Raw genomic sequence first — 27,220 nt, 5'->3', positions numbered from 1 at the left:
GAAAACTATAAAGGTTGTTATGAAACTATACAGTTGTTGATACTCTCAAACTATTTTCAACTAAAGAAAAATCACAAATAATTCTATTTTGTAGGTTAAATCTCATTATCATGTTGTAACAATAAGAGTAGAAAGTCATGGTCATATATTTACTAGGATCTGGCTTGTTTGAATAGACTTCCAGTAAAGCACAATTGCTTTATGACTGATGAATGCAAACCTAAATTCTGACTTTATAATTGTTGTCAACTTTGAAGAATTTTGGTACTTGTCTTCATTAAGTGTTTTAATCATTCGAAAGTTTCTTTTTAATGCTTTTGTATTTTAATGCTAATGCATCTATTACTATTAGAAAATACAATAATCTGCCATCAATGAGAAAAATGTTTTAAATAGAAAATCCAGACAAAGTTTATGAAGAATATGGGGAAAAGACCAGTTAAATATAATGAGTCAGTTTCTTTGCTAAAGTTACACTTTCTTATAAGAGCATAAATATGAATAGTATTTGGGGGAAACAATTAAATTTTTATGAAGTTGTTAGAAATAATTGTTTCATTAGTTGTCCATTGCTAATTAAATTCATATTTATATTTGCTTGTATATGGGAAAGTTTATATTCCTATTTTTATGTGAGCAAAACATATTCAAGAATATTTAACTACTTCCCTCATTTTTTTTTCCAGATGATCTAAGGAAGATTGATCTGACCTCAAATTTAATATCTGAGATCGATGAAGATGCATTCAGAAAGCTACCTCGACTCCGAGAGCTTGTCCTGCGTGACAACAAGATAAGGCAGCTCCCAGAATTGCCAACCACTTTAACATTTATTGATATTAGCAACAATAGACTTGGAAGGAAAGGAATAAAGCAAGAAGCATTTAAAGTGAGTTTTGAGTTTGAATATGAAAGACTTTCATCTTCCCATTCCCTTTGCTATCAATGACTAGCCTTTTTCTTTCCACAAAGGGATTCAATTTGATGAGAGTTTTAACTCCTAAAATAAACTTTACAACACTATGTATCATGCTTTGGGGAAATACTGTGTTCTGGTGCATTCTGAGGCTGCTCAATCACCAAGAACAGAAAGCAGAGCTGGAATAAGAAGTGCGTGGCTATCTGGAGCACCACTCTATAAATTGCACCTGGAAATGCTGTAAGCTGGGTGAACTGTATTTACCAAAAATGCCACTTAACAAGAGTATCTTATGTGGTTGGAAGGACAACTACTTGTACAGAGTGTGGGTGGTGCCTTTGAGGGTAGAAACCTTCTAAATTATTTTGTAAGGAGAATGGATTCAGTTAATCTTATGCATTTTGTTTTTTAAGTGAAGGAAACAAGTTTGGGGTTAGAGTGACTTGCTTGGAATAACAGCATAGAATCTGAGAATAGTAACCAGATTGGCTTTCTTACCCACTCTTACTCCATTCAAGCTGCTCCTCTAAATATATGTTGAACAAACAAATTTAAACTACTGTTTGAAGGGACATCACATTACTTCCATGGAGGCTACAGGGGGTTACGTGGACCCGTTAGCACTGAGCAATGGTGGAAACCCTGTCTCTCCACTAGCTCTCCTGTGACACCACCCTGCTGGGCAAGGAAGTTAGGGCACCTCATTAGAGCCTGGCAAAGGTCAAAATCTAGTCTCTCCACTCAGATTTTGTTGGCATGGGTGGTAGTGAGTCACAGTTTGTCCTGTGATGTTTGGCTAGAGTAGACCTGTTATTGTCTAAACTTATTCTGTCTTGCTAGGCTGCCCTTTACCTGGTATTTGGGCTGGAGCGAGCAAGATTTTGTTGGGGAGAACTTTTCATTTCTCCATTCCTGTAACATGAAGGAAATTCTTGCTATGTCTCACCAAAATCCTCAAAATCCTATTGCAGAGTGTCTAATGTGGGAAGTCGCTGCCTTGCTTAAATAGAGAAAGTTAGAGTGGGCAAAGAAAGCTTCTGCCTAGAGATTGAGAAACATGTTTCATTTTGCATGGAGAGATATTTGCTTGCTATCAATTCTTCCAAAACTCATTTGAATTGTCCAGTAACATATAAAACTAATTTGCCTCAATTTTACAAAACAAGACCTGAACAGGCATGTATTATTTCACAAATAGTTTCACAGACAGGGAATTAAAAATACAACTGTAGCACCACTAATTTTTATTAAGACCCTACATTTGGAATGTTTACAGGATATGTATGATCTCCATCATCTCTACCTCTCCGATAACAACTTGGAACACATCCCTCTGCCACTCCCAGAAAATCTACGGGCCCTTCACCTCCAGGTAGGCTTCTACTAGTAAGTTATCCCCAACACCTCCATGGAAAACAGAAGCAAACAGGTGAAGGTGGGATGCAAAAGCTGTTTATAATGGCATGTTGATACATTGTGACAATTTTTCTTTTCTTTTCTCCTGTCTTTAATTCATTCTCTCAATTTGAGTACAAGATAATTGTACATTCATGACTCTTATCTCTACTGATTTATTTCTGATAAGTTTAGTCTTTATTCTCATTCTTTGCCAAGTCATAATGCATCTTTTTGACATACAAAGCTTCTTTTAAAAAAAATGAGAGCTTCATCTGCTGAAGAAATGTGTAAAGATTAGAAATGGAAGAGAAAAAGAGGGAAAGAAAAATCTGATTTGATTTCTAGCTTTCAGGGGGAAAAAAATGTCAGTTTTAGCTCTTGATTTTAGGTTCCATGTACTGAGGAAAATTCAATCCTAGGACATTCCTATCTGCTGAGAGATGACAGACTTCCATCTCTCTGGATTAAGAAAATGCAGTTTTTTCTAAACAAACATATTTGAAAGCTTGCATTATTTTAAATCCCTTTAAGCTACATTTTATCTCTGAAATAATGAGTGAAAACACATTTTCAAAATGTTATGATCTAATATTTTCTAAATATATTAAAAATACGATCAATTAAAACAAATGTTTTTGGTTGTTGAAACAAAGAAAGATAAATTATTTATTTCAGATATGAGTAACTTTTGTTCTACAGCTGTAATCAATGTAATAATTTCATCTGTGGAATAAATCTGTAGGGAACACAACCATTATGTGCTCAAAGACACGATATCATGGTGTAATATTACAATCTTTTAGCAAAAAATAAAGTATAGACCATCACAAGAAGTGATTTTGCTATGTAAGAGCAAGTCTGATTCTTTTTTCTCTGTGGACCCTATAATTATTTACCTCTGTGAATTTTCTTTTATTCCTATTTATATCTTTCCATACTTCTTTTTGGTGTCTTTTTGTGAATATCTGTCTATGAGTCTTGTCTGAGTCTGTCACTTTTGAGAGTTTTTCTGGCTGTGTTAACTTCCTTAATGTGTATTCCCTTTCTGGTGCTCGTCCTGTTTCTCTATGGCTCTCTCTTGGTCTCTCTTTTGATGGGGGTGAATTTCTATAAATATAAGGATTTCTTGTCTTGTTTAGGACTGGAAGAGGATTTTCAAGGGCATCCTCAGGGAAATTTTGGAATTTTTTTCCAATTCTGAATTAAATTTTATTATTATTGTCTTTGATGATATTGACTTCTACAGAGTAACCAGGTCTCTGATGTTATATTTAAACTGAATGTGCTTGTATATACAATATAAGATTTTTTTGAAGTAATTGGCTTTACAGTCCCTATTCTAAGGTTTAAAAAGGCATTAAGTGAACCTTTTAAAATATTTCTCTTTCACAATCACCTCACCAATATCCAGTATAAAGCTGTTTTTAATTTAAATTATCTTCATTTTATATTCATTTTTAATGCTCATATAAAAATCTCCTTTTTTGATTCATTTGAAAAATGTTTTTCAACATATGATATAGTAATCAAGAATGACAACTCTGGCAGAATCAGACTCCCTGGGCTGAAATTCTACTTGACACTATTTAATGATTGGACAAATATCTAAACCTCCCTGCGTCTCAGTTTTAGTTTATAAAGTGGGTACTGCATTTACTGATACATGATAAGTATCACTTAAAGGTGAGGCATAATTATTAACAATGTGTATCTATTACCTAGCAAAGAAAATAGTACAGTGCATAGGCACTAAATCTGTATTATTCCTCATGGGCACTTTGTAATAATAGAGAGTCAATCCATCAGAAAGATGTAATGCTTATAAACACATGTGCACCTAACAACAGAGCCTCAGAATTTATAAAGACTACACTATCGGAATTAAACGGGGAAACAGACAATTCAACAATAATAATTGGATTCCTCAATACTCCACTTTTAATAGTGGATAGAACAACTAGCCATAAGATCAACTATGAAACACAAGACTTGAGCAACATTATATACCAACTAGCCCTAACAGTCATCTATATAACATTCAACCCAACAACAGCAAATATACATTCTTCTCAAGTGACAAGGAACATCTCCAGGATATACAATATACGAAGCCACAAAACAGGCCCCCACAAACTGAAAAGAATTGAAATCATACAAAGCATTTTTCTGATTACAATGAAATTAAAATAAAAATCAACAACAAAGAAAACAGGAAATTCACAAATATGTAGATATTAAACAATACCTTCATTAATAAGCCATGGATCAGAATAGAAATCTAATAAATTAGTTCAGCAATATGACACTCCACAAAATCAATATATAAATTGATTGATATATACATTGATATATAATATATAAATTGATATATATATAATGTATATATATATACTAGAAATGAAAAATCTGAAAATAAAATTAAGAAAACAAGCTTATTTATAATAAGAAAATATTTTAAAATATTTAAAATAAGAAAACAAGCTTATTTATAATAGTCACAAAATAATAAATTACCTAAGAATAATATTAATAAAAGAATGCAAAATTTGTATACTGAAAACTACGACATATTGTTGAAAGACTTCTGCACAGCAAAGGGAATAATTAACAGGGAGAAGAGATAACCTATGGAATGGGAGAAAATATTTGCAAATCATACATTTGAGAAGGGGTTAATATCCAAAATATATACAGAACTCAAACAACTCAATAGGAAAAAACAAATAAGCTAATTAAAATATTGGCAAAGGAGTTGATTAGACATTTCTCTAAAGAAGACATACAAATGGCCAATAAGTATGTGAAAAGGAGCTCAACAAGACTAATCATCAGGGAAATGCAAATCAAAACCACAAAGAGATGTCACCTCACACCTGTCAGAAGGGCTATTATCAAAAAGACCAGTTAAGTGTTGGCAAGGATGTGGAGAAAAGGTAACCTTTGTACACTGTTGGTGGGAATGTAAGATGATACAGATATGGGAAACAGTATGATGTTTCTTCAAAAAAAATTAAAAACAGAACTACCATATGATTCAACAATCCCACTTCTGGGTATATGTCCAAGGGAAATGAAATAAGTATCTTGAAGTTATCTGCACTTCCATGTTCATGGTGTCACTTGTCACAATAGCCAAGATATGGAAACAACCTAAATGTCTGTCAATGGATGAATGCATAAAGAAATTGTGGTCTATGTATACAATGGAATATTATTAAGCCTTAGAAAAGAAGGAAATCCTGCCATTTGCAATAACATGGATGAACCTGGAGAAATAAGTCAGCTATAGAAAGAAAAATATTATATGATCTCTCCCATGTGTAAAATCTAAAAAAGTCAAGCTCATAGAATGGTGGTTACCAGGGACTGGGGGGTGGGGGATATAGGGAGACGTTGGTCAAAGGGTATAAAGTTTTAGTTATTCATGATAAATAAGTTCTGGAGGTGTAACATACAGCATGGTGACTGTAGTTAATAACACTATACTGTATACTTGAAATTTGTTGAGAGTAGATATCTAGTGTTCTCACCAGACACATACACAAAAGGTAACTATGTAAGGTGATGGAAATGTTAATTAGCCTGATTGTGGTAACCATTTCACAATGTATACATAAATCAAAACATAATGCTGTACACCTTAAATATCTACAGTTTTGTTTGTCAAAGATACCTCAGTAAACCTGGGGGGAAAGAGAGCTAAATAAAGGAAAGATATCCCCATATTCATGGTTTGGAAGTCTTAATATTAAGATGGAAATACCCCCCAAATTGATCTACAAATATTTTAAGTAGAAACTCACAAGTAATTTATTAAATTATTTGAACTAATCAATGAGTTCAGCAATGTGGAAGGTTATAAAATCAACATAAAATATCAATTGTATTTCTATGCTAGCAATGAACTAAACCACAATGGGATACCACTTTACACCCACTTGGTTGGCTAAAATAAAAGAGACAGACAATTACAAGTTTTGCTTAGGATGCAGAGAAAAATGGAACCCTCATACATTGCTGGTAGAGGTGTAAAAGAGTGCAGCTATTTTAAAAAGCAATTTAATACTTCCTCAGAATATTAAACATAGAGTTATCATATCACCCAGCAAATTCAACTCCTACGTACATATGCAAAAGAACTGAAAACGTATGTCCACACAAAATTTGTACACAAATGTTCATAGAAGCATTATGCATGAGAGCCAAAAAGTGGAAACAATCCAAATTCCCATTATCTGATAAATGGATAAACAAAGATGTGGCATATCCATAGAGAAGAATATTATTGAGCAATAAAAGAAAAAATACTGATACATGCTGCAGCATGTACGAATCTTGAAAATACAATCCTGAGAGGAAGAACCCAGTCACAAAAGATGATATATTGTTTGATTCCCTTTGTGAAATGTCTAGAATAGGAAAATCCATAGAAACAGAAAGTAGTTTAGAAGTTGCCAGGGGCTAGAGGTTGGGGAAAATGGGGAGTTATTTCTAATATCTATGGGGTTTCTTTGGAGGATGTTTAAAATACCCTGAAATTAAACTGTTGTGATCCTTATACAAGTCTGTGACTATATTGAAAACCACTGAACTGTACACTTAAAATGGGCGAATTTTATGGTATGTGAAATGTACTCAATAAAGCTATTTAAAAAAATTTAGGGCTTCCCTGGTGGCACAGTGGTTAAGAGTCCGCCTGCCGATGCAGGGGACACGGGTTCGTGCCCCAGTCCGGGAAGATCCCACATGCCGCGGAGCGGCTGGGCCCGTGAGCCATGGCCACTGAGCCTGCGCGTCCGGAGCCAGTGCTCCGCAACGGGAGAGGCCACAACAGTGAGAGGCCCGCGTAGAGAAAAAAAAAAAAAATCTAGTTCTGGGCCCTGCCCAGACCTATATCTTCCTGACATTTGCTCACTCTCTCCCTCACTTCACTTCAGCCATGTTGACTTTTTTTCCCATTCTTAAACCTTCCATACTAATTACTCAGAATTGGAACTTGGTGTTCTCTCTGCCTGGGATATTCTTGCCTCAGCTCTTTCCATGCCCATGTCTCCTTGTCACTCCATGCTCAGCTCCACTGTTGCCTCTTAAGATAACTTGTCACAGTCACCGTCCTTTCTTCTGAGTTCACATCGTTTTTGGAAATAACTTGTTTTCTTTAAATTTGTTTTTTCACCTCCTTATTGTATATTCCCATTACTGAAGTACAAGCTCCGTACTTGTGTATTATGTTAATTGATTTATCCCCACTGCTTAGAAAGTGCTTGATGTATAATAATCACATAACGTGCATTTTTGGATGAGAGAAGGAATGAAAGAGTAAAAACAGGGGTGAAGCAAAATGGACTATTTTATTAATCAATATCAAGAATATGTTATATCATGTCTAATCATTTATTTTAATCTTTTTTAGAATAACAACATTCTGGAGATGCGTGAAGATACCTTCTGCAATGTTAAAAATTTGACTTATATTCGTAAGGCACTAGAGGATATTCGATTGGATGGAAACCCTATCAATCTCAGCAAAACTCCTCAAGCCTACATATGCCTACCTCGTTTGCCTATTGGGAATCTTGTCTAATTGCAGATAATGGTCAGCATTATGATGCCTGCTACAACAAAACAATTCTTACTGCTCTCTTTCAAAAGAAAACTCAGCATACTTTCAAAATGTGTTCTGAAAGATAATTACATAAAATACAGCTAAAAGTTTTAATATATGATAGCAATTTAGGAATCTAAGAAAACACGAGATGAATCAGGAATAAACTAAAAGATGTACCGAAAGTGCAAAACTAAAAGATAGAAAATATTTCACAGATATTCTTATATGTCACATGTAATCTACAAGTTTTAGGGATTCATATCCTCTATAATTTTAAATTAATCATATAATAAAAATTAAAAATTAACATTTTAGGTATATTGCCAAGATTTAAATGTTTTTAATTAAACTTTTCTCTCCTTTTTTTTCACTAAAACATGTTTCTTTTTTCAAATTCATGAAAGAAAATGAAGAAAAGAATAAAAATATTTGAAAATTATAATGGCTTTGTGGAAAAATATTCATTATAATCACAACATGCAAATAACCATAATAATATACATAGCTTCAGTATTTGAAAAATATTTTATCATCTTAAAGACCTGCCAACTCATTTCAGACCTTTCCTAAACTGACACTGGCATATTTCTGTGCCTGTGAAAAAAATAAAATATACAAAATGGAAAACATAAACAATGATATGAAAATCACAGTAGGGAAGAAGTTGAGGAGTACCTTCTAGAAAAAGTTGATCTTTCTGAAACGTATGATAATAATACAGGCACTTGCTTAAAAACTGAAAGATAACAAAAGAGTATACAATGAAATGTGAGTTTCCTTCCAGCCCCAAACCCTAAGCTCCACTCCCTAGAAATAGTCAATGGTTTCTTGCATACTTTTATTAAGTTTTCCATAAGAGACAAAAACTTGCACATAAATAATTTCCCCTTTTTTACAGAAAAGTGTATGCATTTGCTACATGTATATATATACAACCAATATGTATGTATCAGTACATGTAAACATGGATTTTTAAGCACAAAAGATAATCACTATTCTGCACCTTCCTTGTTTCACTTAAAAATATTTCTTGGTGATGTTTGTCATATCGGCACATACAGCTCTACTGATTCTGAACAACACATATCAGCCCATTACATGGATATACATTGTTATAATAGGAGCCAATTCTCGGACACAAAATACGTACCAGGCACCTACTGAGGTGTTCTGCATGTATTAATTCACAACATCTTAGGAGCTGGAGATAGTAATGACTATTCCAAGTCACAGATCAGAGACAGAGCTTAAATAATTTGCCCTGGATTAAGGGCTGACTCCAAAGGTCTATCCTATTCCACCCCACTGTCCCGCCTCAAATACTATGAATGTAACTTTTCCCTGTTTTATAATACAAGAAAGTGGTGTACAGGCTGGACAGAGAAGTTGTTAGGAACTGAATGTTTACCCCCAGAATTCATATGTTGAAGCTCTAACCCTCAATGTGATGGTGTTTGGAGACGGGGCCTTTGGAAGTTTAATTAGGGTTAGATGAGGTCATGAGATAGGGTCCTCATGATGGGATTTGTGCCCTTATAAGAAGAGGAAGAAAAAGAGATTACTCTGTGTGTGTGTTTGTGTGTGTGTGCGTGTTTATGTATGTGCACATGCACTAAGGAAAAGCCATGTGAAGACATAATGAGAAGTCAGCCATGTGCAAACCAGGGAGAGAGCTCCCATTAGAAACCAAATCAGCTGAGACTTTGATCTTGGACATCCTAGCCTCCAAAACTCTAAAACTGATCCCTGATTAAATACAATCATTTTTTTAATGACAACGTTTTTTTCTTTATGAATTTGCTACACACATTTACTTTTCTCTAAATATTACAGGTTATTTTCCAAAAGGGAGGACACTGCATTTTATTGCCCCGTATTACAGTGTACTTTAAAACTATTTATAAGCAAACATTTCCATTTAAAATTCCTAATTAATTCTTACTGAATACACAAGTTTTTCAGATGACAGGCCTAAAATTTGTTGTGTTAATCGTCTGAAAACCCTGAGTTATTATAGGGTTAGGAATATTTTCAAAGGACGATAGCAAATAATACCTACACATAGTACTATTATGAGTGTAAAATTCACATCCTTACTTCTCTTTAAATCTGTAGCAACACTGTCTTTGTAGTTATCTCATTACAAAGTTAATTTTCCCTTCCTAATTTACTTAAATAATATGAGAATTCATAAATGTTTTGAAAATACTGAAGTGGTATTCCCTGATTCACAACATGCCTCACCAATTTGCAAACTAACCCCGCAACTTCCCAAATTATGAAGAGAAAGCAATGAGTTATTTTAAATCCCTTTTTTCTCACTTTCAAAAAGTCAGAAAGGCTTAATACCTTGTATTTAGCCTCTGGAACTGCTAGATGGTTTCAAATTACATGATTATATTCACGGTGGAAAAAGGCACATTTTTGAGAGTGCATAAAATGAGTTCTAGTGACATTATTTTTCGTATAACATAGCAATGCATTGGTTACAAAGATAAATCTGAAATACTTGTTGTGTTTCATTTCTCTGACCAAATGTATCAGGTATATCCAACTTTTCTCTAAAGAATTTTATTTACAAGTTTAATTAGCTGAGGTTTGAGCTCCAAAAGCCTGTCAAAAAATACTAAACTCTAATAAATATACCCAATGCCACCACACTAGAATAAATAATAATTAATATTGGCAACCTGGAGTAATTTAAATAAGGTATTCATGATCAAATATATTTATAAAGGGTCTAACTTCACGTAGTTTCTTTCATATAAGGACTTTCACTGACTGAATTTTGAACGAGTTACTACTGCCATCAAGTGTTAGGATTCATTCTTTTCAAGTCACCCAAATGCACAAAAATCAACACCAAGACTGCAGTGTTTTCAACTTAACAACATAATGCTCTGAATAACATAAAACATAGCAAAACCCATGCTGTCACATGGCACTTATCAGAATTTCAAAATGCAACAATATCATTAAAATCTCCCAAATAAAGTTGTAACTAGTTAATATGAAGGACATATTTTACTGCATTGACTTGAAATGTGTGGCAAACAGACTCTAAGTTGATCCCCAATGATTTCCTGCCTCTTGGTGTTCATGCCTTTGTGTAATCCTCTCTCCTTGAGTGCTGGTAGGACCTGGGCCTTGTTTCTGACCAATAGGATATGGCAAAGGTGAGTGATGTCACAAAAGTCAAGCTCCATGATTATAATACGTGTGTGTGTGTGTGTTCATTGTGCTAGGAAGCACTAAGGAGATGCTCTTGGCTGGCTTGATGGGGTGACCAGCCATGTTGAGGAAGCCCATGGAAAGGAACTATGGGCAGCCGCTAGAACCACTGCTGTCCTCGAGGACCTGTAGGTTGCCTCGAAACCTGAAGGCTTCCTTCAGCCAACATACAGCTAAAGGGTATGGCCCTCAGTTATACAGCCACAGAAAACAAAAGAAAACAAATTCTGCCAAGAACATGAATAATCTTGGGAGCAGATTTTCCCTAATTGAGCAGCAGGATGAGAACCCATATGGCCAAATGCTTTGATCACAGCCCTGGTAAGACCCTGAGCAGAGGACACAACTAAGCTGTTCCAGGATCCTTGGAAACTCTGAGATAACAAATGTATGTTGTTTTAAGTAACTAAGTTTGTGGGAACTTTTTATGTAGCAATATAAATGAATACAATATATAAAAACACGGTGTGTTATATTTTAATGTTGAATCAAAATAATTCATTTTGCAGCATTTAAAGAGTATGGGTCAATTTTAAAAGTCTTTAAAATTTCTTAGTTGCATTTCTGACAGTGGTTTTTAACATGTTCTTGTGCTAATTTTCTTGGGTGATTTACCAGTACGTGTATTATAATGTCAATCTATTGAAAAAAAACAATAATCATAAATTGTAATTTGCTGCTTCTCTTAAGAAAGAGTAGCACAAAACAATCCTGCATTAATTTTTTTAATAGGGAGGATGAATATGAAAGATATACATCTCACCATGAAAAAAGTGTATAAAGCCAGTATTATTGGTATAAAGTTCACATCAACTGTTCAAAAAAATGATGTCCTTAATTACCTGTGAGTTAATTTTTTTTTAAAAAAAAGAAGAAACTGATGGGAATTCCACTAAGCAACATGTTCAATTTCTAAAGCTCTTAATTAAAACTCAATATCATATACCAAGTATATTCTTAGAAAAATAAATCTGGATTATCACCATTCCGTTTCAAGTTAAGCAGATCAGAGGCTGAGGCCAAGTGTATGAGTCTCCATCCAAAAAGAGACATTGGAGGCTAAAAATGTCAGCATTCTGCACTTTGAGTCAAGCAGGCTTGTCTCCTCAGCAAACCACAGAGCAAATGAACTTGAATGATGCCTGTGGAATCTATAGGTCCCACAGCAAAGGGTGGAGGGCTGAACCAGGAATCCATGTACTGTTCTCAATTTTCAAGCAGGAAGGCATAAATGACCTTTGTAAGCATCAGGGCTTCCCCTAATTTTGCTTCTCTATCATTCAATGGAAGCTTGTACGGACTCAGGTTCCCAGTGGGCAGTGTTCCATTTTTGCACAATTCCACTCAACACAGGAAGGTGATAAGGAGATATACTCAGTGGTTTTCTGTAGGATCAAGGCTGGTAGCACTTTCTTGATGTTTCTCAAAAGTGGGACAAGAAAAGGACCCAAGGATGGGGGTGTCTATTTTTGCATCAGGCACAGGGTTAGTTATCTTTACGTATACTGTATCAATTTCTTTACAAGTCCTAAAGCATGTAAATATGGTACTGATGATAGTTCACAGTTACTGAGTGCTCACAGGGTACCTGTGCTAAGTGCTTTAATCAATACCTTACTTAATCCTTAACATAACTCTGGAACAGGCACTATAACTATACTCATGGTATGGGTAAGGAACTGGAGGCTTCCAGAGGTTAATTGGTAAGTTGAAGTGGAAACTCCTCTACTTTTAAATAGACCTTGTGTTTTAGAGCAGTTTTAGATTCACAGCAAAACTGAGAAGAAGGTACAGCGATTCCTCATACACTCTCTCCCCCTACTTATACATAGCCTCCTCCATTATAAACATCCTCCACCAGAGTGGTACATTTGTTAATAATGAACCTACATTGACACATCATTATCACCAAAAGTCCATAGTTTACATTAGGGGTCACTCTTGATGTTGTACATTCTACAGATTTGGATAAATGTATAATGACTTGTATCCACCATATAGTATCATTCAGGGTAGGCTCTTGTCTATTTAAATCAAAGCCCATATTCTTAACCTTAATACTATAAAAGCTCCCAAGGTACCACACTGTCTGGTTAACAAAGGGAAAAATGTAATTGGCATACTAGCATTTTTAGGTACAAACCCATGGTATACATCCTGGTAATGTTTAATCAACGGACATATGTTTTGCATATGCTACAATTAGTAAACTGCTTGTCCATACAGATTCCTTGTACTCATCACCAGAGTCCTATTTAAGGTGCCTGGGCAGTGTAGTATAGTAATCTCATGGAGAATTTGGACTCTGAGGTCAAACAGGCTCAGGTTTACTAGCCCTGAAATTCATCAGTCCCACAGCCTTAGGTAGATTAATTTCGTTTCCTAATCTATGAGATGTGGTAACAATGCTTATCTCCCTGAGTAGGCGTGAGGATTATGTGCCATGAGCCCACCTGCGCGCAGTAAGCACACGCAATAAACATTTGCCGTCTTGTTTCAGGTACGTTGACACAGAGCTCCTAGGATTTAGAAGAGTGGGCACAGGCCACAAGGTAAGGAGTGGGGCCCAGTTTTCTGACTCCGAGGGCTTTCTCTTTACCCCCTGGGCCGTCCCAAAGGTGTAGGATATTGTTTTTCGATACACAAATTCTTCCCCAACCCCCACCTCTGCGTTCAGCTGAAGGTCCATCTTCTACAACCTCGCACCTCAAGGTGGTTTAAGGGTTCAGATAAACTGCCTCAAGCGTTTCCTAACGTGGGCAGCACAAATCCAGCCTCCCGCCCCTCGCCACCTCCCTCAAAAACTGCGTCACAAGCCCCCTGCGAATGTTCACGGGCAACCTCGTTCTGGGCGGAACCCCAACTCCACGCCCAGGGACAACGACCTCAACCCCAATTGGCTGTCTCCCGGGGCAACCAAGGATGCGGTGGGCGCGCAGGGCCCCTGGCCGGTATTTAAAGGCTGCCGCTGCCCACCCCGCCTCAGTCTAGCCAGGACGGCGGCGGTGAAGCACCTGGATTGAGGAGGAGCCGCAAGGTAACGCGCAACCCCTGCCCCTCCCGTCCCCAGCCTGAGCCTCCTGTGAGGCGGGGGTGTGTGGGACCCGGGAGCGGGTCTCACTGCGCGTCGCCCACCAACACCTTCCTCCCCCCCATCCCTACCCAGCCCCAGTCCCACCCAAACTCACCTGGACGAGACAACCCGGGTGCCAAGGGGCAGAGATTACGTGGAAGAACGATCGAGCGAGCAGAGAAGAGGGGTCCTTTTGGAGAGAAAGGCGTGATCCCAACAGCAGGCACGTGGTGCTGCGCAGAGAGAGAGACATGAGGCTCTTCAGACCGTCAGATCTGGCCAAACTCGACGGCAGCTTCTAGGACGCTTCCGTTTAGACCTCTCAGAGCCCCCTGAATCATGACCCAGCCCCTCGATAGAAAAGAGGATCCTCTTAACCTGGGCCACGGGGGGGCGTCCTCTGCCCCATTAAGCACCTGGTCTTCCTGCCATCGAAGGCTCAGGGGCGCTCCGGTTTACAGGCAGTGGCATCGCTATGGTCCCAAGGCCGAGTATGAGCCCCCAAGGAAACAGCCGAAGCAACAGCACGGCTCAGGACCTTGGTTCCAGCCACCCAGACGTCCCTCTTGGGCCGTGTATTCTAATTGGGGGCGGTGGGGAGGACCCTGGCACCCACCTCCGGAGGGATTCTGGAAGCCCCCTGGCCGGGTGCAAGTGATCCGGGTGTACGGCCTGCACCCATTCTGCCTTTGCTGCTGCTCCTGCTGGCGCAGCCCCTGGAACCCCGGCTGGGCGAGGCCCCCGGCCCGGAAGAAGCACTGGGGCCGCCGGGGCCGCGGCCTGCGCCGCGACCCTCGCCGCTCCTTCCAGAGGAGCCCTTCAGAGGATCTGAGCACGCTGCTGCGGCCGGTCAATCTGTGCGGGTGGCGGGAACCCGGCCTGCGCGCACCGCGGAACACCACCCAGTTCATCATGAACCAGATCTACGAGGATATGCGGCAGCAGGAGGCACTGCGGGCGCAGCAGGCCCAGGCGGGCGGCACCGCATCCGCGGCCGGCTCCTTCGGAAACGATGCGGCCTCCAGCGGTGGCGAGGAAGACGCGGAGCTGCGGGCAACTTTGTATAGCTTTGGGCAGAATCCCTCTCTAGCCTTCAGTCCGGACCCGGATGAGGAAAACCAGTCTCCAAGCCCACAGCCGGTAGAGGAAGAGGACAGAAATGAGGAGGAGGAGGAGAAGTGTGGCGAGGAGGAGTGTGACTGCAAGGAGTTGGAGAGCGAGGAGGAGGACGCAGAGGGCGAGGATGAAGAGGAGGCCGAAGAACCTGACTCCGTGGAGGAGGGGGCGGAGGGGGAGGAGCATGAAGAGGAAGGGGAGGGGCTGGAGGAGGAAGAGCAGAGGGAGGAAGAGAACCGTTTGTCTCTGGAAATGCCTTTATCAACCTTAGTGGGGGCTGAAGAAGAGACAGAGAACTTTATAAACTGTACTTATTGAAACCCCAAACAGATAATTCCCAAAGTGCCACAGGAAGCTGACCTCATGGTACAGGACATTCACTGTTAGACATCAGGAAAGGGACTGGGGAATGAGATGGAACTGATGTGAGGCTAAAATGAATTAGCAACTTATTAAAAACTAATTAAAAAATGAGTTCCATTAACAAATATATCTATGTAAACCCCTTCTTTGGCCATTATAAAACGTTTAAAAATTGGTGTGCTTGTGTATGGCTATGACTGGGGGAGGGAGAGCTTTCAAATATAATTTAACTGGAAATAGTTAAAGGCCAAATAGTCATTACTACAGTTTGAATCTTTTCATTTGTTGTTTTCCCCTCTAGATGCTTGAGTTTTTCATTTTTTGTTTTTAAATTCTGGCAGTGCTGAAAATGTTTCTTTTTATAACAGATTTATACATTCCATGCCTAAGAAGCATGTGCCGTGTCTATTGAATGTCCATCAGTGCTCTTAACATGATAGCTGAAACTTTTTTAAAACGCCTATTTTAATATTTTTTTTCTTGTAGTTTTTCCACCTTCAGAGTTCATTTTTGGTAACCCCATTTGCAGTCTCTTGTGGCATTGCTCATTTATATTCCTTGTTCCACAGTGCTACGGATCTTCCTCAGAAGAGCGTGAAGTTGCTTCTGTGGAACTGGTTATCTGCCATGGCCTCAACAATCCATAAATCCATGAATGTAGAGGATTCCCCATGGTCAGAAGTCAACTTGCACACCTAGTTAAAATCCAAGCAAACTGCAAACAGTGGAACATAGCTTAGATTTTGAAGCCTTGTTCCTGGATACATTCCTTGTCATAAGTTCACAGGAATAATAAAAATAGTTTTTGCAGAATGGATTTTTTTTTTTTTTTTTTTTTTAAAGACGATTGGCCTTGGGCTTCCCTGGTGGCGCACTGGTTGAGAGTCCGCCTGCCGATGCAGGGGACACGGGTTCGTGCCCCGGTCTAGGACGATCCCACATGCCGCGGAGCGGCTGGGCCCGTGAGCCATGGCCACTGAGCCTGCGCGTCCGGAGCCTGTGCTCCGCAACGGGAGAGGCCGCGGCAGTGAGAGGCCCGCGTACCGCAAAAAAAAAAAAAAAAAAAGATATTGCGGGCTTCCCTGGTTGCGCAGTGGTTGAGAGTCTGCCTGCCAATGCGGGGGACACGGGTTCGTGCCCTGGTCTAGGAAGATCCCACATGCCGCGGAGCGGCTGGGCACGTGAGCCATGGCCGCTGAGCCTGCGCGTCCGGAGCCTGTGCTCCGCAACAGGAGAAGCCACAACAGTGAGAGGCCCACATACCACAAAAAAAAAAAAAAGATGATTGGCCTTTTGGGGGTGGAGTATCTTTTTTTTTAATTTCTTTCCCAGTTGTCTTCCTTATAAAGGAGAGTAAAACAAATATGTTTAAGTGCAAGGCTGCGTGAGCTAGTTTCTAATGTGTAAACAATTACCTACGGAGAATTCATCACTCGGAATAACAGCTTTTATTCAAACATTTTTAGGAAGTAATACCGTTCTTCTTGGACCCTTAATACTCATAACTTAATAAAGGTTCTAGCCATAGCATATTTTCTTAGATGAAGAATCTGAGCCCCACTTCTCAAAAATTACGTCTTTTGACAAACTATACTTCTAAGTATAGTTTGAACCAGAATTCAGTATTTAGTGAAGAGAAGACTGTAGGGTGATATCTTGCCTGGATGCTGATCTTATTGCAGCTTTCAGGGGTGATAAGCTTAAACTGTTAAAAAATAAATAAGAAAAGTGTTGAATGAAACTACTCTGCATCTCACTTCTTATTTTTTTAAATATCAGACCTCTTATTCAGCAATACTTCAGTGGCCAACAGGATGAACATAAGAAGAAAAACTAACACAAACATTGTGGGATTTTTTAAATCACACCAAACCCTCCAAGCTACAGCAGTGAATAACCAAACATTTATTATACTCTTAAGAAGTCACTATTTTCTACAAGATGCAATTTTTGAATGACCTATAAAAGTAGTATAAAACTGACCACCCATTATGCATTTCTAATGCACAGAAGAATCCTGCTGCTGATATTGATCAATAAATCCTTACAAGTCATAGTCCCAAAATACTTTACCCATGATCCTCAATCTCTAAGTTCTCATTAAAGAAACACTTTCATTTAGGACTGAATTTCTTCACAATCATATCAGGACAATCCTCAAGTTATTCTTATAAAAGATTCCACTTTTACATTACAAAATTCAGCACACATTAACTGTCTCCACATACGCAAGACATTACCCAGTAGTCATTGGAAGGGATGCAAATATGAGGAGTGCCTCGAGAGTTTTGTTCAGGAACCATTATGTAACAAATAATTAAGGAACAACTAGGGGCCAAGCACAGTGAATAGTGATAAGGATACAGTGGTGAGTAAGCAAAATCCCCACTCTCATGCTGCTTGTAGTTTAGTTGAAAGGACAGACACTAAGTGAAGTTGGACAAATTAGTCACTGCAAGAATTCTAAAGGAAACACACTATTATGAAAGTATATATGACAAGGGAACCCAAGAGTGAAGCTGGGGATGTTTACTGTGGACAGAGGGAGCCTTGAGGCTAAAGGCCGCTGAGAGCTGGGAGGAGCTTGGTGCCTTTGAGGAACTGAGGCCAGAAGGACAACAGTGTCCTGAAGGAGTGGCCAATGAGAAGTGACAGCAGTAGGCAGAAACCATATTACCTGCTTGTTTCTACACTATCCATATCTTCTGAATAGACACCAGCAAAAAATTAATGAAAGGAGAAAACAATTAGTCACTGATGATTCTCTACCTGAACTCATTTCTTTTTATTAGCCAGATACTGTGATGGTCCCTTTACTAACCCTGAAGGCTGATGTGAAGTGATTAAATCAAGTCGGGGGATGGGAGGGTTAGACATCCCAGTACACCTATTACACTTTGCAGAGACCTACCCACCCACTACCATGTAATGACAGGGTCCTAGGCATTGCTGCTCAGCATGATTGGAGCTCCCTGGAGATGCTCCACACCACCTGATGATGATTCAGGAGTATCAGTGTTACTATGGCTCAGAATAAACCCCGTCTTTAGTTTTAGAGGTAAGTATGCTTGAAGAAAATTCACAATTTTTAAAAAAATTCTCATTCTCAAAATCATTTCAACCTTGAGTGGACACAATGCTAATGAGGTGCCACTTATCCATGTCTTTCAAGAATGAAAGTATTATTTCCTTTGTCAACTGTCGGAAAAATAACTTAATAAATCATAAATATATTTAGAAGGCCTAGGTTTGCTGTCTCTTGTCAGGTGTTTTTACGTGAGAGATTCTGGTATTTTCCTTTCCAGTGACTGACAGCGTTTCTTGATTTATCTTCATTATTTTGTCTCCACAGTAACTTAAAGGGATTTTTTTTCTGTGAAAATATTAGTCTTCTAAGGATGGTAAATACACTTGACATTTAGAGATCAACTCTGAATTCTGAGTATGGTTTCATAAAATTTTATAACATCTGCATACGAGGACAAGCGTTATTTCAACATATTTAGTTCCATGAAAATAAACACAAGAGGTTAAATAACCCAGCTATACCAAACCCACAGAGTCTGGGAAGAATATGATATGAATATCACCCGTTAGGTGGTCTTGGGGCAAGGGAGTGAGTAGGATGAGAAAATAGCTTCTTCAGTTTAATTTCGATTTTAACAGCGTAATAAAATGATATACGTGGCTAAATTGTTTGTATTTTTACAGGTTCAAACTAACGTAATCACAATTGAAAATTACTCTTAATATTAATGCTTCTGAATCATTTTGGCCTTGATTATCTGTGTATTTAAAGCAAAATCAGAATGTGGCTGTATCTTAGCTGTTTCAGTATTAACATTTTTCTACATCTATTTAACTTTCATCCAGTTAATGGAACATAGCTCGACCTCAGGGTCAGCTGATGGAAGAGAAGAGTTTGGGCACCTGTGTGTTGTCACTGCTGCCTGAGAGCGGTGGTGGTAGTCTTGGGTCTCTGTTTCCTCAGGCATAGTTGTCCTACCTTATTACCACTCACAACGATTGTGAAGACCAAATAACCAAATATTTAGGAACAACTTCATTATATACTGTTAAATCACTGTTATTGTCCACAAAATTACATTTTATAATCAAAGCCACCATCTCAATTTCTTTTATTTATGTATTTATTTTATTTTTTCTTTTTTAAATCGTTTTATTTTATATTGGAGTATAGTTGATTAACAATGTTGTGTTAGTTTCAGTTGTACAGCAAAGTGATTCAGTTATACATATACATGTATCTATTCTTTTCCAAATTCTTTTCCCATTTAGGTTGTTACATAATATTGAGTAGAATTCCCTGTTCTATACAGTAGGCCCTTGTTGGTTGTCCATTTTAAATAGAGCAGTGTGTACATTTCAATCCCAAACTCCCTAACTATCCCTCCCCCCCCACCCTTCCCCCCCCCACCCCGGTAGCCATAAATTCGTTCTCTAAGTCTGTGAGTCTGTTTCTGTTTCGTAAATAAGTTCATTTGTATAACTTTATTTTTCAGATTCCACATATAAGTGATATAAGATATTTCTCTTTCTCTGACTTACTTCACTCAGTATGACAATCTCTAGGTCCATCCATGTTGCTGCAAATGGCATTATTCGCAGCAATATTTTATTCGATCCATCTCCTGGAGTAATGGAAATAAACTAAACAAATGGGACTCAAAAGCTTTTGTACAGCAAAGGAAACCATAAACAAAATGAAAAGACAACCCACAGAATGGGAGAAAATATTTGCTGGTGATGTGAGCGACAAGGGATTAGTCTCCAAAATTTACATCATATCAATTTCTGAACATTAGGTCAGTCTCGATCCATTAACAAGGCTCAGGAAACCTCATCTCATTGTAGTTTTGTTGGACTGAGATATCTAGGTATTATAGTTGTTACTAACTGAACTAAGCGTGAACCAGCTTGTCCTGGAAATTTGGTTTTGATTTCTGGTTAAAAAAAAAAAAAAAAGTGTGCAAATGCAGTACCCTGGCACCTTGATATTGAAGCTGTGGTCCATGGACCAGCATTAGGGGCACCACCTGACAGCTTGTTAGAAATGCCGATCACTCAGACCTACTGAATTAGAATCTGCTTTGTATAAAGACGTCTAAGTGATGTGCATACACGTGAAAAACCTAGAAGCTCTGTGGGGTTTTGATCCATCGTAGAGCCCTCTTGGGAATTTAATGATTGAGACTGTGGCTTATGGGTTCAAAACTTCTGTTATTTACTACTTGTGTGACCTAAGGCATATTCTTGAAATTTCAGCTTCTCATTTTCCTCGTCTATAGTATCTACCTCATGGTGGTAAGTGAGATTATGATGATTAAATGGGTCAGTGCTTACCACACACTCAGAACAGTGATATATTCAATATCTACCAGTTATAATAATAAGTATTTAATTCATGCACAGATGATACCACTGACATCTGGTATCTAAAAGTCACCTGCTAGTAATTAGAGCAAGTATAAATGTAATATCTAACAAGATAACTAACAAAACAATTCACTAACTGTCTTGTTTTCTCTTGGATAACTGTAGTCAGTTACATTACTTTGAGCTGCATATATTCATTGTGCAGGACTGTGAAAACCACTTAAATCTCTAGAGCTGAACTCATTCCCCAAGTGCACTTTCTGTCCTTTATCTCCTCCCCTTACTACCAGGTCATGATATTTCCTTTCTTTTTATGGCTGACATTAATACTCTGATAGCTAGAGCTAAGAATTATCCACTCAAGTCAAGATCATTCCTTCCCATACAGGCAATGCATCTTTTCAAAATCAAAATGCATGTATCAAAATGCTTAAAGAGAAGGGTTCTGTCTTATGCTATACCTGAAGGTAGTGAAAATTTCAATAAATATTAAATACCTACTATAAGCCACTTATGCAGAACACAAAAGCTATTCAGAACAGAAATCTAAGAATTCAAAAAACATTTAAGCAAATGCAAGATTTTAACACGCATTATCATATACAACCACACTATGAACTAATGCTTTATTTTCCTTTTACAGATCAAGGACCTGCAATTTAAAGAAGTAAATTGTTTCGGGACTTAAAGGCCTCTATTCTGAGTTCAAAGTTGTGGGTCCACTGTACAGTATTATTGGAACATATCTCCCTGTTGTCTTATTTAAAACAACCTTTCTAGGAACAAAATTTCCTTTAATAAGCTTAACCTGAGTTCCAAAGAGGGTAGAAAAAAACATAGTCTCTTCAGTGTGTGCTCAGTAACAACGGTTCCTAAGGAAGAAATACTGATATCTCCGTCTCAATTATAATTGTTAGTAGTAGTTTAATAGCTTATATAATTCATATAATGACCATCTAACAAATTGTTGATTAACAATTAAAGTATTAATTGTTGATTAATATTTTTATGTATATGTGTACCAACATACACATATTTGGTGGGAAAAAAATACCTGAGTGGAATAAATTAGCCTAAGATACTGTTGTGGTGCTGTTCATCTATAATTAAAGTAAAATCAAAATTTTACTGTAGGAAAATATTCATAAAATTTGTAGGTAATTTTATAAGTGTATAAGATAACTGGTTAACGTTCATAATATTACCACATTATTGAAGGTTCTGCCTTGTGCTACACCTAAAGATAAACTATTGATATTAGCATCTTCTGATGTTTTCATATGGCATTTGAACTTTTATGATTGATACTCTGTTATCATGAAATATTTGAATATTCTCTCCTATGAATATATTTAGATTTTAGCATGTTACTTTTAGTTCTAGTAATTTAAGACTTTTAACTGATGTTAATTTATCAATTCTCACAAAAATCACTAGTAGATTTGATAATTCATATGGCATTTATCATTAAATAGCACTACCAAATGCAAATGGAATATAGAATGCTGCTATATATAACTGTATTTTTTGTGATTTTCTATTGATTGTAGCATTCCCTTGAACTGAGAGATTATAATATAAAATAACAAGCTGAGGTCAAGACTAATTGGCTGTACATTTTCCCTTGCTCCCAGTGGATTTTCCAAAGTCAAGCTTGATTTTTTTTATTTTTCCTTAAAATAGTTTATGTTTTTCTTTTTCTTAAAAAGAAGTTTTATGAATCCCACACTATTTCCTGCAATAAACCCATGACCTCAAAATATACACTAGCACAAATATTTAGATACAAAACAAAGTTAATAAAACTAACTTTCCTTTCTCTCATTTACTTTCTATTTTGCCTTCTTATGCAGAACATATGCTCACCAACTATTAATATTTAGGTGCCACCTAGTGGCAAAGGTATTGGATTGGCCGAAAAGTTCATTCGGGTTTTTGTAACATCTTACAGAAAAACCTGAACGAACGTTTTGGCCAACCTAATAAAACCTTTAAATAAAAATATTAATGGTCATGGTGTTCCTGTCGTATTTACAGATGCATTTTTGGTGACACATAATACATTGACACATATAAAAGGAGTATTGCAAATGTGTTGGCACAAAGGGTCATATTAAAATATTTATATTGTTTGTTTGAATGTGTTGCCATACGTTGTGTTGTTTAATAATAGTATCTTTTTGCCCAATGAGACTAAGCCACAAAAATAAACTATCAAAGTTTGTAAAGGAAAGAGGGAAAACATAGACCCACAAGAGGCCTTGGATTTCCATGGATTATTCTTTTTATACTTATAATAAATTTCACTGTTAATAAGAGTTTAAAGGCATTACTCCAAAACTATCTATTCTGGATTCCCTTTGACATTAACTCCACTAATTAACATTAGCAATCTGCAATTATATCTGTCTTGCTTTTAATACTGACAACAGAGAAGAAAATGAACAAATCTGGAATTTATATGTTTACATTTTAAATCCAAATTCCTAAACTAAATAAAGCTTAATATCTTAATCCTGATAAATAAAATGAGGGTACATGTCCCTTGGCCTAGTTTTAAATGCAAAACTTGTGAAAGTCAATTACCTCCTAGGACTTGAGCATCATTTAATTTATTAATGATCACAGCCACTTATTAGAGCACAATTTGTTAAGGAAAGAGACAAACCTGTTTATTTGTTGGTCTGGTATAATTTGTATTTGTATTACTGCCCTATTTCCAGCTCTTTCCAGCTGCTTAACCACTTCTATTGGAAGCATAAATCAGTGCTAAGGACTGGCTCTGCCTTAGACAGTTAGTTTCCACATTTACAACTTTCTTAAGAATGCATTCATCAACTGTCCCAGAGTAGGTACTCCTGCTTTGTACTTCCTTCACACTCACTCCGTTAATAATTCCATTATCCTTTTACAATTATAGTTGACTGTGGCTCTTTTCTGCCTAGAAAATCCTAGAGGGCAAGGAACTGATTTTCTACTTCCAGTGCAGAGTCTTGCATATAAGAAGCCCTCAATAAACATTTTTAATATTATGAAAAAATAGGTATAACTAAATCATACGCAATGAACTATGATTATCAGGTAGCTCTAACAGGGAAGCACAGTGACTTATTCATGATGTGTGTACTAAACCCACTTTCAGTAGGAAAGCATAAAGAAGGGTGAACAAGGAAGGAGCCGTTAGAGTAGCAGGTACCCGACCACATCTCTTGCAGCCTGAATTCTCTGTTATACAACAGACTGGTCCTCATGGACAGACAGATCCTTATAGGAACAGAACACAAAATCCTTTGATGTAATAGGGAAGCTCTTGGCTCTGACTTGCTGGGCCACAGATTCATGAGTATGAACCTCCTTGATAATGCCCACAACAACGATTCTCCTCTTAGGTGCACATTATAATAAACTTTAAATGTAGTCTACAGTTTAAAGTACCTGGCTTGGAAATTGAAAACAGCCAACACATTTTATTCCATGTTTAAACTAGCATTTGCCGAGCGCTTTCCCTTTACCAGGGCCTGGGCTAAGCACATGTGCCTAGTTTACCAACGAGAAAGCTGATGCTAACAGCTACTGAGCAACTTACCTAAAGCCACACAGCTAATAGGTGACAGAGGCTGGAAGCCACACAGTCTGTTTCCTTATATCATTAACTCTGCTCTGTGAAATGGATGGAAGTATGATGAAATTTTAAATTCAGTTCAAATTATTTAAGTATGTAGTTCTGAGTCAATATTCCAAGTCAAATTTTTGCAGTCATACTGCATATTGTAATACAGTCCTGGAAAAATGCTGAGTCTCAGTAATTGATGTCCAAATGTTCTGTGATAAATTACTTATGAGATGAGAGATTTCAAAGAGAGAAAAGAAGCAGAGTGCAAAACTGCTGGAATATTCACATCATTAGAGAGGTTTCCTGGCCCTTTCCTCTTTCTTCTAAGGTGAAAGTATAAAACTCACTCTTATTGCAGAATTCTTAATTCTCTAAATTAGGAATCAGCTGTCACTAATGGAAGTGGGTGGAAATGAAAAGTTGCTAGCTACTGGCAGGAGAAGAGCCTAAGGGCTGACACGTGGCAGTCACAGTTAGGGGAAAAAATTAAATACAGTATAAAAAGTAAAAGCAGTCACCAATATCAGGAAGTCAGTTGAAAGCATCTGGGTCTAATGAAGAATCCAAGTGTAAAAGCGGAGAAAGTTTCGCCATAAGGAAAGTATCAGGAATTAGAGTAAGAATCTAAATAGGAGATGTGGATGAAACATAAAAGAAATAAGAATTTATCTAGGAATAATGTCATGTAAGGTATTACAAGTCCTACGTCCCTAAGATTACCAACAGACCCAGCCATAAGTATAGGCAAAAGACACAGTGTTTACATCTCGTTGTACTTTAAAACTCTATTTTCTTTAAAATAGTTTCTACTGGTCACTGGCATATTCATATTCTCTCTAGCTTAAACATCTCACCTTAAGCGTCGCCACTCCTTTAGCTTAAGACAAATTTTATCCTTATAAGTCAATTATTAGATTCTGTATACATCAGGAGAGAGTTGGCAATTAATAATTCCTGGTGAATATATTAGTATATTAGTATGGATTTGTTTATTCAGTTTGGTAAAGTTGTTGCTTTGAGGGAAAGAGAGACCTTAGGGAGTAGAAGAGAATAAGATCTGATGGGGATTCAAATGTGATGATGCATTGTTGAAGGATAGGAGGAGAAAGCTGATTGGTCTAGATTACATACACAAGACAGAGCCACAGGATTTGGATAAAATCTTGGAAGTCAAGTATGTTTTAGAATGCAGAATTTTTCAGCATTTAGGGTGTTCATTACTATTAGCCATTTTTACAAAAAAAAATATAGCACAATAAAGTTTAGACTCATAACACATCTACTCTGCAGACAGAAGTTAATCAGTACTAGATGGATTTAACATATCTTAGGGGTGTTACATGTGAACTGCCAAGTAATTTAAATAATTTTACTAGGCAGTGATCAAATGTCAAGTTTAGTTATCTAGGTAGATAAATTTATAATCCATCTTAATATATTTAAGAATCTTTTCTATTCTATTACCAAAGTTACTACTCATTCCTAAGATTATATTTATTTGTGTATATAGATATAATTATGTGATTATTTATATATATACATATCATTATATGATTATACATGTTTACATATAAATACAATTTTGTATGATAAAATAGTTCCCTTTGGTGACCATTATCTTTTGATTACCTATAAAGATGCTTAGTCTAGTGATAACCTAAAAAAGGGATGAGAATAATTTATATTTGCCTTTGCCTTTACAAATGTTAATTATGCCTTCTACAGTAGACTAACTTCTTAATTATGTTCTTCTATTTTTTGTGGGAAAGTGGTACATTCGGTAAACATACACAAAGCAGTGGGTAGGTCCAGTTTTGGAGGCCATTCACTCACCCATTATGCTCTGTATACCTCCTAAATGTCAGGCACTATATACATTCTAAGTGGTATAGATACATGTATGGGTTATATTCAAAATATTCAACCACTGGTATTTACTATGGGTACCAATTAATCAGAACAGACACCGGCTCAATACCACCCTGGAAATGACTGCATACAAAACACAGTCTCTGCCTCCAAGGATCTTACCATTTAATGGGGAAGATGGAGGAGTTAATAGCCAGTCACTAAACAGTATGACAACTGACCTAATGAGGGTAAACACAGGACAGTAAAACTTCTTCAAATAATCCATAAAGTTGTTTTCTCCCTGTTTATACTTTCGCCTATTCTATAATACTTGATGCATTAAAAATTCACAATCCTGAGGCATCTAATTAACAAAAAATTATCTTCATAACATGTGATTTAATTCGAAATTACTTTTAAGAGGTTTTTTTTTGAGAGAGTTAACTTTTGAAGGTACCAGTTTTTTTTTTTTTTCTTTAAACAGGACATAAATTTCTCACGGCTGCTAAATCATCCATTCAAAACTACCTTGAAGATTTTTTGCTTTCAAGTTCCGTTATTTGAATATAAAGATTATAAAGATTATAAAGATTACCACATGGATCATATTTCATGTTGAATTGCTTTCAGAAAATGCAGTGATTCAAAAAC

General features: G+C 37.2%; 2 protein-coding genes across 2 annotated transcripts in view; both read left to right on the top strand.

The window, feature by feature from the left end:
* EPYC (epiphycan) overlaps positions 1–7,901 on the top strand; it is a gene marked incomplete at both ends in the record, with an annotated part of 35,651 nt that extends 27,750 nt beyond the window's left edge. Inside the window, 3 exons of the mRNA XM_082850636.1 lie at positions 687–889; positions 2,196–2,291; positions 7,731–7,901. Of these exons, the coding sequence (XP_082706762.1) occupies positions 687–889; positions 2,196–2,291; positions 7,731–7,901 (470 nt within the window). The remainder of the gene's footprint in view (positions 1–686; positions 890–2,195; positions 2,292–7,730) is intronic.
* Positions 7,902–14,568: 6,667 nt separating this feature from the next.
* CCER1 (coiled-coil glutamate rich protein 1) lies at positions 14,569–15,663 on the top strand (the record flags this gene model as incomplete). Its single annotated transcript, XM_082849463.1, has 1 exon — positions 14,569–15,663. One exon carries the CDS (start codon positions 14,569–14,571, stop codon positions 15,661–15,663), a length of 1,095 nt encoding a protein of 364 aa, XP_082705589.1.
* Between the last annotated feature and the right edge of the window lie 11,557 nt (positions 15,664–27,220).

This window comes from Leucopleurus acutus, assembly GCF_964270905.1.
Source record: "Leucopleurus acutus genome assembly, chromosome: 11".
Taxonomy (NCBI): domain Eukaryota; kingdom Metazoa; phylum Chordata; class Mammalia; order Artiodactyla; family Delphinidae; genus Leucopleurus; species Leucopleurus acutus.
This window is presented reverse-complemented; position numbering and strand designations above follow the sequence as displayed.